Genomic DNA, 13,378 nt, shown 5'->3' on the forward strand with positions numbered 1-13,378 from the left:
GACTACAGAGTAGTAGTAAGCTACATGTTATTCAGCACATATAGCAGAAGCGCATTAATGCCGAAACTTCGCTGTAAAGCACGAATTTTATCAAATACAATATATAACGGCAAATCATAGTGGCAAAAATTTGCCGAGGAAAAAAACCTGGCTGATGCCTGACCGGGCACACTATCGTTGACAGCAACGAGATGGTCCATCTTGCTCAGACGCTTCACAAAAACAATCTTACCGGTATTACAGAACGGAGCATTGGAAAACCGAAATAAAATTTACATTGATAGACTGCCCGAACTCTGCCGAACGCGGCAGGCCGGATAATGGTGTCACATCATGTGGTGATAAAAATAGCCTTTGACACGATATTTACGTACGCACATACGTGCATACCCGCTAATACATGCTATGTCACGAAAATACATAGTGCTCACCGAGCAGGATGTATTTTTTCTTCTGTGCGTCCACCTGAAGGGGTGTCTTAAGCCTCTTACAGTATTTCATACTTTACAATCTCATCCATCCACTATACAGTACAGCAGATTTTGGAATAATGCATAGCGGTGAAGGCGTGCTACTGCTCGCTTTGACAAGCAAGATTTGAGCTATCAAACTTCTTGCCTCCTAAAACTCACAGCAACGTAATACATCTTGCGTCTGCCCGTTTGCTGCATGTATCGCCTCGTTAAATTGCGACGTCGCCATCATAACGTGCAATGGTATGAAGTCCGATGGATGCGAAAACCCACCTGTCACCACACTAAGCCGAGCCGGCTTTAACTTTATCTCAAAAGATATATTCCGCAAAGGAGGAAATTTATCACTGAGAAATGTGACGACAATATCGCTTTGCGCAACGACGCGTGATCCGTATAGATTGCAAACGGCTTACAAACAAGCAGGTGTATTTTAAACTCGACGAGGGCGTACTCCAATGCAAAGAGTTCTTTGTCCTCAACAGGGTTGTACTTTTCAGCCGCTTCAACAGTTCAAACGCGATTACATGTTCCTCTCAATTGTCATCGCTTGATATAAAGCGCAACTTATTGCAGAAGATGAAGCGTCACTGACGGTTTAAAATATTGATTTGGAAAACCTGATATTGGCACCGCATGAAGATTTTTTTCAGTCTGTATGGTCGTCGCTTTCGCTGCACTACGACACCATTGGGTGACGTTTTTAAGATGTTAATGAGGAATCATGTTTTTTCGGCATAGTCTGCACTTTACTTGTCCAAGGTGCTGGCACCCCAGACCACTTCCTCAAACGCTTTTGAGATAGAGGAACTAACTAATATACAATAGCATTGTCTTTGTCTTCGCGGAATTTACCTTCAAAACCTTAATTCCGATAAAGCATCTTAAAAAAGATTTTGCCGGCACCAAAAAGCACTTGTTTTATTGGCGAAATTCTTATTCAAAATCGGCGAGTTGTGCTCGAGTTTACTCGCAAGATTTTGATTGTTGTTTTTAATATTTTCCTTTTAGTGCTTTGCATGACTATGAGCTAGTACAATAGGTTTGTCAATAGCCCTAATGCGGTCTGTGCAGCTTGGCGGCCGATCATCGCAGATGCATTAGATATGTACTAAGTCATTTCCAGAGCGTCCTGCTTGGTGTACTTACTGCAATGAGAGATACTATTGTCTTTGCAGCAGCTATCAACTACGTCGAGAGAACTGAGTAAAGTACAGCCGATTATGATGTTGTGCAGCACATTCTATCTAGAATTTAAAGTTTGTGCCGGAATCGTAGCCGAATGAAGCGTATTATAAGCATGCACAAATTGCTCTTGCCGCCAGCCTTTTCGACGTATAGTTAGGGGTTGAGTGTGGCAATTTACTTCCCCAGGAACTCTACTTTGTACCTCGCATGGAAAATTGCTTCAATGATGTCACCCAAATTCTTCTTAAAAAGGCCATAGCCGTTCGACGCAATGTTTGGTTCCGAAATCCAAGTCAATTTAATGACCCACTCCCCTCTTCTCCGAGAGTAAATCGCGTGATGGAGCAATGTCTTGCTCATCGCACACAATGCCCTGTGAATATCCGCATTTATGAATCCGTCCATAAAGGATAACCAGCCCAGTTTTTTTTCGGTACCATTCATGCCATTCCGGTGGCCTAATCGTATTGCAATATCTTGCAATATCCCGAAGGATATCTCTGCCAGCTCGGTAAGAGCTTGTACCAGAGATAGTGGGGGATTCTTACGACTGAATGACCACCGGTCACAATTTTCACTCGAATATATTCTTTCTCAACATTTAACCACTGAGCTTTACTCCTTTGAATAGAGAGAGCGTTGCTCGGTATTGTTGACTCAACAGTACCTTCATATCATGACACGAGTGAATATTCTTTTTCGTCACCACATCCCGGCCCTTAAACACGCGACTTACAGACGTCTATTTACTCCACCGGCTCTGGTACAGGCGACAACAACTCACGGTCGTTCTTTCAGTATCCCTTGAAATACGCCATGGGGACCACGGTCATTTCTCATCTCAACAGAGACACTGCGATATGCAATCGCTCTATTTCATCTCACCCTAAGATCATCAGCTTTCTGCCGCCACTGCCTTCCGAGTTCTGCTCAACGCACCTGGCAATTCCATTGCTATGATGAAAACTCATGTCCTGCATATATGAGCTATCGCAGCTACGTGCCCGGCCAAAATCAATCTTTTTCGCTATAGACGAGGGTTCATGACTCGCCATTAATCCAGCATAAGAATGGTGCGTGATAACAACCTTTTCGACTTCTAGTCTCGTGAAGTTCTAGCCAGGGTAAGATCGTATCTCAATCTCACATTTAGGCCCAGAGCGAGACAACGATGTCGCGGGTATGTGCACCGTAAAACCAGGGATATTAGGTGCGCTCGAAGTTCTTGTCCACCCGCCAAAGAGAGCGAGAACCATTTCCAAGATGTACAAACTCTTATCATCCCAATGGACTACGTACAGACATTGGTACTTGTATTGCCGCAAAGGCGTCAGACCTATCCTGGAAGCGGTAACGATAGTAAAAAGTAAACAGAGGGCTTCCGGGCGGGTGCGGCATGCACCGAGACTTTCCGCGGCCATCATAACGTTTTGATGAAGGTGTGGCTCTCACAATTAAAACGGAGTCGTACCGCGCGAGAGCCAGATGGGGTGCTAAAAATGTACGCTTTTTTAGCGCGCCTGGGGTGACCTATACCATGGAGAGGCGGGAAATACATCTTTATTCTGTCGAGTATCATCGCTGCACCCGCAGATGTGCATTTGTGCATTAAGCGCCCCTTCGTTTCGGCTGAAAAAAACCAAGGCTCAGGATCTCACGCAAGGGCGGACGACAAACCCCTCACAAAAAGCGTCAAGTTCCAGTAGGGTGATGCGGCCTCCGGAGAAAGACTGGGTTCTATTGTATCTCACGGAGGTAGTTGCCAATGAGAACACGCGTAAAAGAAGAAGAAAAGGGGGGACTTAAAGCTCAGGTTGTTGGTTGTTGATATCAACTTCCGGGTTTTGTAAAGCCGTGGTAAGTCTTGATAAATTCAGGAGCGTCGTGCAACTCCGTACGGAGCGAGATGTCAAAAATAATAGGCAGGACGCGATGCATTGAAGCTGCCGAATATTGTTTTGCGACGGGGACACGGCGGAGGGCATGTTTATATATATAGAAAGCTCACGAAGCTTGGAGTCACTTCAGAATGAGCGCCTGCTTTACTGAGAGCCCACATGTTTGTGCCTATTCTAGCATGCAGCTTTTAGCTTGGAGATCACAAGCGCGACGCGCTGTGGTCCTATTTGAGAAATAGCCGGAGCTATTGCCACTTTTCAACTTCTGTTATCTATTGATATATTTTTCTAATCCCGGCCCTCAAAGGCGTGGACGCTCGGCTCAAGGCAGACACCATCTCTACCTCCACCCCCTCCAGCACTTCGGGGCGTACCTCACCAGCGTATTCTGTAACAGGAACTTCCCATCCGTGTACGCACACTTTTTCGAGGAAGTCTTAGCTCAACTGAAACGCCTCATCGCGTTATTCGCTTCCCGCGGGCAGTTATCTTACGTAGAGATGAGGAAAGGTGAAGTGACATTTATTGTTATAGACAATAGGATTTCAATATACCTAACCTGATAAGTACCTCCAGAAAGGGGATAAGAACTATATAGGGTATACAGCTGATTTGAGACGCACAAAGTATGCGGTACAAAAAAAATGTGTGATGGGGCCAACATTCTCAAAGTCAAAAGCGCCTCCATGCGAGCGATTGCCGCTTCCGGCCCTTCAGCCGCCAGTTCCCTGATCCCATGTGGCCAGTGACAGACATTAGTTTGCTGAGCTGATCTAGCTGCTTCAAAGGGTGGGTGATTGAACACTCACATACTCGCTGAGTATTAAGTCCTTTTACGACGTGGTAGTGGAATTAACTTCAACTGTTATCAAGTGCAATGGTGTCGCCGTAGACTTTACAAATAAATAATTCTCAGGAGTCCGCATTGGATAGCAAACAGGTGGATTTCTGTAGCCCTATCAGAGCGGAATCGAGAGCCTTTATCGTGACTTGGTGTGTGCTACTTCATATGGAATTATAACAAAGACTTTTACTAAATCGATACGTTTTACAATCTTTCTGTACGAAATTTGTGTTTATTTTCTGAGGTGCGGTCATGTCCCTCCTCTTCGGAACTGGTACTTTGGTACGCACAAGCACACCTAAGGGCAATATGAATTACATATAATTTTATTGTATAGTAAAATACGAAGCCTACAATACACAGTACTGCAATAGTACAGTACTTACGATAATCTTAGGGCTTAATTACAGCATTTCCAAAAATTGTTTCTTGATACAATTGCATTTTATTTTAATTTTTGTGTGGACCACCCGATTTGCTACGTAGGTCGTAAGTGTTTCCAACGCATCATCAAGCGCCTTCCGAATAGAATACGTAGCAAGCTAGAAACTACTCTGCCCACCATAGTTGCCTCATCCTCGGCTTACTACTTAACAACAGGACTTTGTCAATGTTTTGATCGCTACAGGTGGTAAAATTATGAGCTGATGTTCAACATTACTGCCAACAACCAGACGAGCGATAGATGGCTGTGGCAATATGATTAACTATGATCGTTATGCTAATTCGATACACCAGTGGGTGAACCGCCCGCACTGAGTTATAAGGAATGCTGATGGATGCGACGCATCTACTCTGCCAAATGATTCGTAGTCCCTCCTATTGCGACAAGAAGCTCTGACAAAAGTCCCATGCGACAGGTGCAGCACTCGATCGTTTTGACTTCAAATCAAGTGGAAGATGCAGCTGGTTCCCAGATGGGCTATCTGATTTGGGATACATCGTACCGAATATATATAATCATGGCCACCTGATTTAATGATGCAATGATATCTCCTTTGATGCTCCGCTTTGCTTTATTAGCTATCGAGCTTGCTTCATTGCTGATCTTATCGATGGTCTATCAGTATAGGTCCTGGTGAGTTACAGCCATTTTCTCAACATCGAAGTGCCAAACAACCGCTCTGGTCCCATTTTATGATCCACTAGCCAGGCTTTGAATAGGTCCGATTTTTCTATCAGTGCATCAATTGAAGGTTCAGTATCCTTGCGATAACCCACCCAATCGTCGTGTCGTACTGGCTTTGAGTTCATGGTAACGATTGACGTGCTCATGCAAAACACAACAAACACATAATCAGGAATCAATCCATTGCACTAATCGGTAGACGACGAAACGACAAAATTCTAACAAATTATACATATTCTGATGTACTGAAGTACTTATCACTTCGCACCCATAGCTTGAAACAGAACATCGGGGCAAGCCACAACAAAAGATTCAGCATGTTGTCCTTTCAAAACCCCAAACAAACATATCATATTCAGCAGGTGGTCAATTGCTGAATTTTTTCATGTAATCTGGTCTGGAAGAAGTTACAGGAAATCAGAAATATTAACCTGGATACATGTCTCGACAATTCTGCAAGCCCAGCTGCTAAGCTGAGCGCGAAGTAGGCTATCTTTTTTTAATACGAAGACATCGATCAAGCGACTACCAAAAGAAGACAAAGCCTTTGTTGACCTTTCATTTCGACGGAGAGTGAACAAACAGCTGGTTGACCAGCCTGGACGCCATCACGACAAATTTCGGGTACCAGTTAGACTGCCGTCCATCTGCAATAGGTACGCACGCAGACACCCGCTAACGACATGTCGATCTTTATTGATGTGACACGGTGCTACTATGGCGTCAATTATCGAGGTGTCACTGACGTAGAGACAACATGATTATGCGGTAGTTTAATCCCTGCGGTCTAATCGCGAAACGTGGAGCTGGCCAAATTGCAGTTGGTTTCTTTGATTTGAGTTGGCAATCAACACATAGTATGTTTCGTCTATACACGTCAAGGAGGGTAAACTTTTGACTGAATGTTTACGTAGCACGCACTAAAGACCGCGATCTTTCGCAAAGGTATTTCACGACAAATATTTTAGCATTCCTTTTCAGGACCTACCCATTTAGAAACATAAGAAAACTTGATTTTCTAGCGCATAATCTGCCTTACAAAGATTGGCTACTCAGATAATATTCATAGCTACAGAATCCAGAGCGTCTTATCATAGCAATGTTCTTGCTAGCGTCGCACGGTTACTGCTTAATTGACTCTTCACAAGATTATAAAGTATATTGTTTATCAAAGTATAGACGTTTTGTATAGCATGTTTAAGTAAAGATTCAGATAAACAGATAAAACAGGATACAAATAAAAAAGGTGCTCACGATACTTACTGGTTTTAATGTGGTACCTAATACTATTACACTGGGTGTTCCAAGTGCTGGAAATTTGGCCATAACATATGCTTCTCATCTGAGCTGTCGTCCAAATTACCGCCGCCTTCGATCGATATTCATATCTATGTCGAGATCGCCCGAAGCCATACATCTGAGCTGTTTGCGTTTCTGGAGATTGGGGAATATTCGCAACGATTACTAACGATTAAGATTCAGTTCCGCTTAAAAAGCTGCAGTGTTTTTCGCGTTGATTTCTATGGACATTTGTGGTGCCACAAATGTGATGCATTATATGCTTGTTTGATGTATATTAAATTACCAGTAAGGAGTAAGGTAAAATGATCCTACTGAGTTTCTAGTACTGATATCGCACTTTTGAATCATGTATCGCCAGGTTTGTGATAATTTCAAAATTCGGCGAGCAAACCAATATACAGAGTAAAGCGCATTCGTAAGCATTTTGCATTTGGAGACGTTTCTTCCCACAGGTTGCATTCTCCGCAATAATAAGTGGATCTTCATGATCTTGAGACTCATCCAAGGCGATAAGAGATAATCTTTGGGCCGTGCTGCAGGACTGATATGTAAGTCGTAAGCGTTGCGCGTTTAGCAAGCATGACTTGCAATTGTAGCTCTTTGTCAGAAAGGCGGGAGTGAGAAATCCTGTACCAGGATTAAACGCCACGATCAGTCCACACTGGGATGTCTGATACCAGCAAATACAGCCAAAGAGGAATTACATAAACGAGTGGTGTACTGATATAATTTAATGTTGCAACAAGCTGTCTGCAAGCATACTTCCTGCAAATCGACACTTTCGCCTTAGCATCTTCTTTATCTCAGTAGATGCTTAGTAGGACGGCATATCCTTGATGCACACAAGCATAATATCTGGAAGGCATATGGCTAGGCATAGTTTTAGATACGTCTGCAGCAAAACTCTCGGATAAATATTAACAGATCAACACCGGCAACGCTCATGTAACGAGATCGCCATGACGACAACATCGTTTGTCCGTTCCGGAATCCATGCGGTCCAGTTGCTGATCTCCATCGATTGGCACGCGAGGGACCGTCAGACTTCAATTTCTCGTCATCGCGTTGCTCAACGCACAGATTTTCTAAGCTCCGAAGGGCTCATTTTTGGCGTTGAGCTCACTTTCACCCACCTGCTCGAAAGCTGCACACTAGTAAGTGTGTCATTTCACAAGTTGCTCAAAAGCGCATCAGGAGTTCCAGAAAATAACAACTCTTAGCAGCACTGCTACGACGTCGATTCCAAGCGTCGACACACTTCACAGGATTACAAGATGGCCAGCACCAGTGCCGACTTTGATCTCTCCGAGTTGCAAAAGTACTATCATCTGCCACTGCGTGAAGCTGCACGCCGCCTTGGAAGTTGCGAAGCCGTGGTCAAGCGCGTTTGTCGAAGAAAACAAATCCAGCGGTGGCCCTATCGTCAGGTATCGTCAAAACTCATCAAGATTCAGCATCTGTGCAAGTATATGGCACACGTGTCAGATACCGAGCAAAAATCTCGCATTCAACAGAAAATTAAGCAGCTCACACAAGAATATCTGGAGCTCGTAGGTGGCCAAGTGCCATCCGAGCTGCAGCTTACACCCGCAGAAGTACCAACATTACCGCCACCAAGTTACAAGGGCACCAGCCCTATAGACCCTGCCGTGCTTGCCGCTGCTTCCGATGACGACGCAGGACAGGATGAAGAAGACGAAGACATAGACGATGCGTCTGCGTCCTGCGAGCAGCGATTATCTGCGTACTCATTGCGCTTTATTCTATCCGACTGTACTGTGCTCGAGACTGACACAGGGCTTCAGTACAGCACCACTGCCTAAAGATCGCCAGCCAACGTCACAATGTACTTTTGCTTACAAGTTATACATTACACAACCTACAATGTTAAAATAGAGCTTTAACTAGATCACTTCAAGAAACGCCCATGAATTCAATGAAAAATACCTCAACGTAAGGGCTTTAGTCTAAAAGGGCTTTGTGTTGATTAATGGCTTTTTATCAGCGTAATCTAATCACCTGATTTTCGAACATTTAGGCACCACTTAAAGCTTAAATTTGGTCCAACGGGTCAATGCCCAGCAGCGAAAAGCAGGTCTTCATGATTTTGACAGTGGCGTCGCACAGCAGGAGACGACTGTTCTGCTCCTCGCTGCCGATTACACGGCACGCAGTAACAAACGTCTGTACCTTCTCCGAGACAGTGTACAAGTAGTTGCACAACCTGTTGGAACACAAGTCCTTATTAATGAATACGATCACGTCTTGCAGCTGAAGCAACTCAATGACTAAGGCTTGTTCCGTTGGATGCTCCGGCATGAGAATGTTGCCTTCTTTCTGCTGTTGGGCTACAAGTGCAGCTATGTCGACACCGGACTTGCGGATAATAGATGACAGACGGGCGTAAGCAAACATTAGGTAGACAGCTGTGTCACCGTTGGTGGACAGCATGCGGTCAAAGCTGAAAATGTAATTAGACGTCGGACTCTGGCGCAAATCAAAATACTTCACTGCACCATAGCCAAGCTTTTCGGCGGCAACGTCTACCTGATCCATTGGAAGTGACGTTTGTTTCGCTTTGATACGCTCCACCAGTTGCGCTTTCATCCGGACCTTTGCCTCATCTAGAAGCTCCACCAGACGAACGGTTTCACCCGAGCGCGTCTTGAAACGCTTACCCGACTCGTCATTTACTGTACCAAAGCCCACGTGATCTACACGCTGCTTGGTCGGGTCGTAAATACCCGACATACGCCCCACCTCAAAAAGTAAGCTGAAGTGATCTTTCTGCGTGTAATCCGTGTAGTATATTATGCGCTCGGCTTTAATCTCGTGAAGGCGATACCACAACGCAGCCAAATCCGTCGTGTCGTACAAGTACGAGCCGTCACTCTTTACTAGCATGAATGGTTGTTTAAAAGTTTTGGTAAACACTACCTCAGCACCATTGCTCATTTCGACGAGGCCCTTGGCACGCAACAGATCCAGGACGCTCGGAATAATTGGGTTGTAAAACGACTCGCCCATCTCATTAAGTGACACGCCCAGTCGATCATAGACCTTCTGAAATTCGCGGCGACTAATTTCACACAGAGTCTCCCAAACTTTTCGGGACTTCTGATCACCGGACTGTAGCAGCACAACCTGCGCCTTTGAGCGCTCATGAAATTTTTCGTCGGCATCGAAACGCTCCTTCGCAGCCTTGTAAAGCTTGGTCAAATCGGTAACGTTGGGCATTTCCGTCTCCCAATTTGGATACGTCTCCGTGAGGTGGCAGATCAACATTCCAAATTGAGTGCCCCAATCACCAATATGATTGATACGCTTCACATCGTGACCCTGGAATTCAAGAATGCGAGACATTGTATCACCGATAATTGTGGAACGCAAGTGACCCACATGCATGTCCTTGGCAGTGTTTGGAGACGAAAAGTCAACGACAATCGTCTGTTTTCTTTGTGGGGCCGATTGTACGCCGTTTGCCAGTATAGTGTGCAAGCGCGCAACCAAAAATTCTCTGGTTAGAAAAGCATTTATGAAGCCTGCGCCGGCAACAGTTAGACGATCCAGCACCTGCGTCTTGGGCATGGCGGCAATAATTGTGTTAGCCACGTCACAAGGCGAACGAGCCGCGTTCGGTGTACCCTTTAGCGCTGTAAAGATGGACATGGCTGAGTTGCACTGATAGTCACCAAATTTGGCATTCTTGACATTAGTGCGCGTTACTTCAACCGGAGGGATGAGCAAATCTGGATACGCAGCCTTGATGGCAGCATCAAAAATACTCTCGACAACCTCAAGAATATTGTGATACGTAATACCCTTTTTAAGATTTTGGTCTAGCTTAAAATTGGACCGCTTAATGTCTTTCAATGGTGTAGCGAGGACACCAGAGGCGGCGCCCGGAGTCATTCCACCCTTTTTAGTTGTCTTTCCAGCACTTTTCATGCTAGCCATACCCTTTGTTAGGTCCTCGCGAAGAAAAAGCTGACCTACGTACTTGCGAAAAGTCTGAAGAATGGCAGCTTCGTCTTTCTCTTCTTTTACAATCTTAAAAGCAGCGCGCAAGGTAACGCCAACCACGATGTCAGCTAGTGAAAGCTCTGCGCCAAAAAGAAACTGTAGTTCCTTCGTGTTTTTAGGGCGTGCATCTTCCTTCGCTTCAAGCATGGCTGCCAGCTGGTCGGCCAACTCGCTGTTCTTGTTGTTGGCAGCCTTGGCCGCACGCAGCCATGTGGCTAACGTATTAGCCTCCCATTCAATCCACTCGTCCACGGCCAGATCATCGCTCCGTAGTTTGCCAGCGTTGGCGGCTATGAAGCGACAAACGGCGTTAGCCGAGAAGAGCAATTCGTCATTAGGCTTAATGGCCAACTGTGGGCCGCAGCTTGAGTACATTTTATCTGCAACGCCCAGGGTAAACTCGGTGTCAGTAATTGAAAGCACCAGGAAGCATTTGAGCTCCTCATCGCCTAACTTTTTGCCGACAAGAAGCTGCATGGTTAGACGATTCAAGAGGAAGTTCACGTCTATCTAATGATGTGGTAGGCTACAAAAGGATGTACCTTTTCATGGGTACATTGACTCTCACGAACGAATTACTGAAAAATTAAAATGAAGAAACGCATCTGTTTCAAGAGGGACCATGTAGCTACAATGACAAGCAACTTCCCTGCGCACATTCTGCTTCCCTTGGTCGACAACTTACAAAGGATCCTACTTACAAAAGAAATTCTAGCTCCAAAGGAGACGATTTTTTGTATGTTGTGCGCTTTCCAAATCAAACAGTCGCAGCATTTGATCGTACGATGTACGTCACCTTAATTGGGCAAGGCCAGACTGCAAATGTAAACAAATAAAGATTGTCGAATCATACAAGCCGGACAAAGTACGATAACTGGTTATACAATAAAAATACATTAAGTACTGGTTGTGTGCAGCGGGTTTTGCTTAGAGGAAGCTTACTTAGTCACCAAACTTCGGTCTATACTAAAACCAGTACGAGTGTAGCGGACCGCAACCTCTAAGAGTACCCACAACCTTGACCCAGAGGCAAATATACTCTTTCGTTCAAAAATCCTAACAGTATGCGCTATATCTAAATCTCTAGATTTTCCGAATTAAATAGTAAACCTTAAGAATTACGGTTTAATTACGGTGTAGCCACACCATTGTGTGATTACATCAGCTTGTGTAATCCACACTTTTGTAATGTCACACCATCTTGTGTGACCCACCCCTTCAATTAGGGTACGTGCAACCCTCTCCCCTATCAAAATTGTGAATACCCACAATTCACATGTATCTGTCGCCTCGTACGAGGCTCGCGTGTCTATGACACCTTTACGTCTCCAAAACCTATTTCACGCATTCTCTGCTCAATGAGCCCTGCGTCTATCACACGAAAGCCACCCAGCCTCGCTGATTCCGAGAGTGCCCGCGGGAAGAGCCTTTCATCCTCTCCAGCACGCGGCGCAACTCCGGACAGCACGCTCACGGGAAGCACATCCCATGCTCTCGGCACCCGGGCGCCACACCGCGCCCACCACAGGCGACGGAATTCGTCGTCGAGGATTTGGAGGAAATCGACTACGAGTCGGACACTCCTTTCCGAGGATGGATAGAAGAGGAGGGCGAGGTGCGCCAACGGCGCGACGTGAGCCAAGCTTAAACTCTGTGGACACCATGTCCGTTCCCCGACCTCTCGGCTTTCGGAAGAGTGGTATTATTACCAATCGCCTCGATGAGGCACAGGTGCAGCAATTGGAGGCTGCTCACAAGGCGGCTCTCCTGCGCTCGAATCCACGTTCGGTCGTAGACCTTCGTGTGGAATAAGGCTTCCGCTCGGCGGATCTCGCTACTGAAGCGAAAGACACGATCACTCAATTCTCGGCCACTACACAAGCTGAGCTTGACCGACGAAAAGCTCTCCGAGCTCGCTTCTTGGTACCTCGAGAAATTTCAACGGATTTGTATTGCGCTTGACTTCGTGCTCAGGGAGGAGGCGCTCCTGTACCCGCAATGCGGATGATTCCTGTGGTACTCGCCCCTGGCGAAACCGCTGCAGGTGATGAAAAGCTCTTTGAGCGATGGTGCAGCAGCATCAGAAACTTTTCTCGCGGTGTAACTTATAGCGGAGCCACAAGGAGGTGGACAAGCGCGTAGAACTCCATCTTCGGTTCAAGTTTGCTAAACTCCAGGCGCGACGCCGACTTCTATTTTATTTTTGCCCTGCGACAAATGGATTAATCCTTCATGCTCCCGCGAGCTCTGTGGATTCCAACACGGGTGAGCCTACGAACACAGCAGATCAAGACCATAGCTTGAGCTCAGCTCATGGCTCTTCTGCTTCCCCGGCTATTGCCGAGAAGCGCGAGTCGTATGACGACCCGAAGCGTCATAATCCCACTGGTCATAATCGTCCACGACGTATGGGCAGTCTTGCCGAAGTGGTTACGACTTCTCGTGGTTTGGATATTTCCACCACTTCACTACCATCTGAGCTAATGTGGGACCTGGTTAGAAGTCACGTATTCTTTAATTT

At 45.7% G+C, this 13,378-nt stretch overlaps 2 protein-coding genes across 2 annotated transcripts; one reads left to right on the forward strand and one right to left on the reverse strand.

Moving 5' to 3' along the window:
• Window positions 1–7,793: 7,793 nt before the first annotated feature.
• PHALS_02914 (RWP-RK domain) lies at window positions 7,794–8,657 on the forward strand (the record flags this gene model as incomplete). The annotated part of the gene is made up of 3 exons (XM_024717378.1): window positions 7,794–7,988; window positions 8,058–8,483; window positions 8,568–8,657. The coding sequence occupies 3 exons, from the start codon at window positions 7,794–7,796 to the stop codon at window positions 8,655–8,657; spliced, it is 711 nt and encodes a 236-aa protein (XP_024582883.1).
• Window positions 8,658–8,886: 229 nt separating this feature from the next.
• On the reverse strand, window positions 8,887–11,334 carry PHALS_02915 (arginine-trna ligase; the record flags this gene model as incomplete). The annotated part of the gene is made up of 1 exon (XM_024717380.1): window positions 8,887–11,334. The coding sequence occupies one exon, from the start codon at window positions 11,332–11,334 to the stop codon at window positions 8,887–8,889; it is 2,448 nt and encodes an 815-aa protein (XP_024582884.1).
• Window positions 11,335–13,378: the final 2,044 nt, after the last annotated feature.

This window comes from Plasmopara halstedii, assembly GCF_900000015.1.
Source record: "Plasmopara halstedii genome assembly, contig: Scaffold_2061, whole genome shotgun sequence".
In the NCBI taxonomy this organism is placed as follows: Eukaryota; Oomycota; class Peronosporomycetes; order Peronosporales; family Peronosporaceae; genus Plasmopara; species Plasmopara halstedii.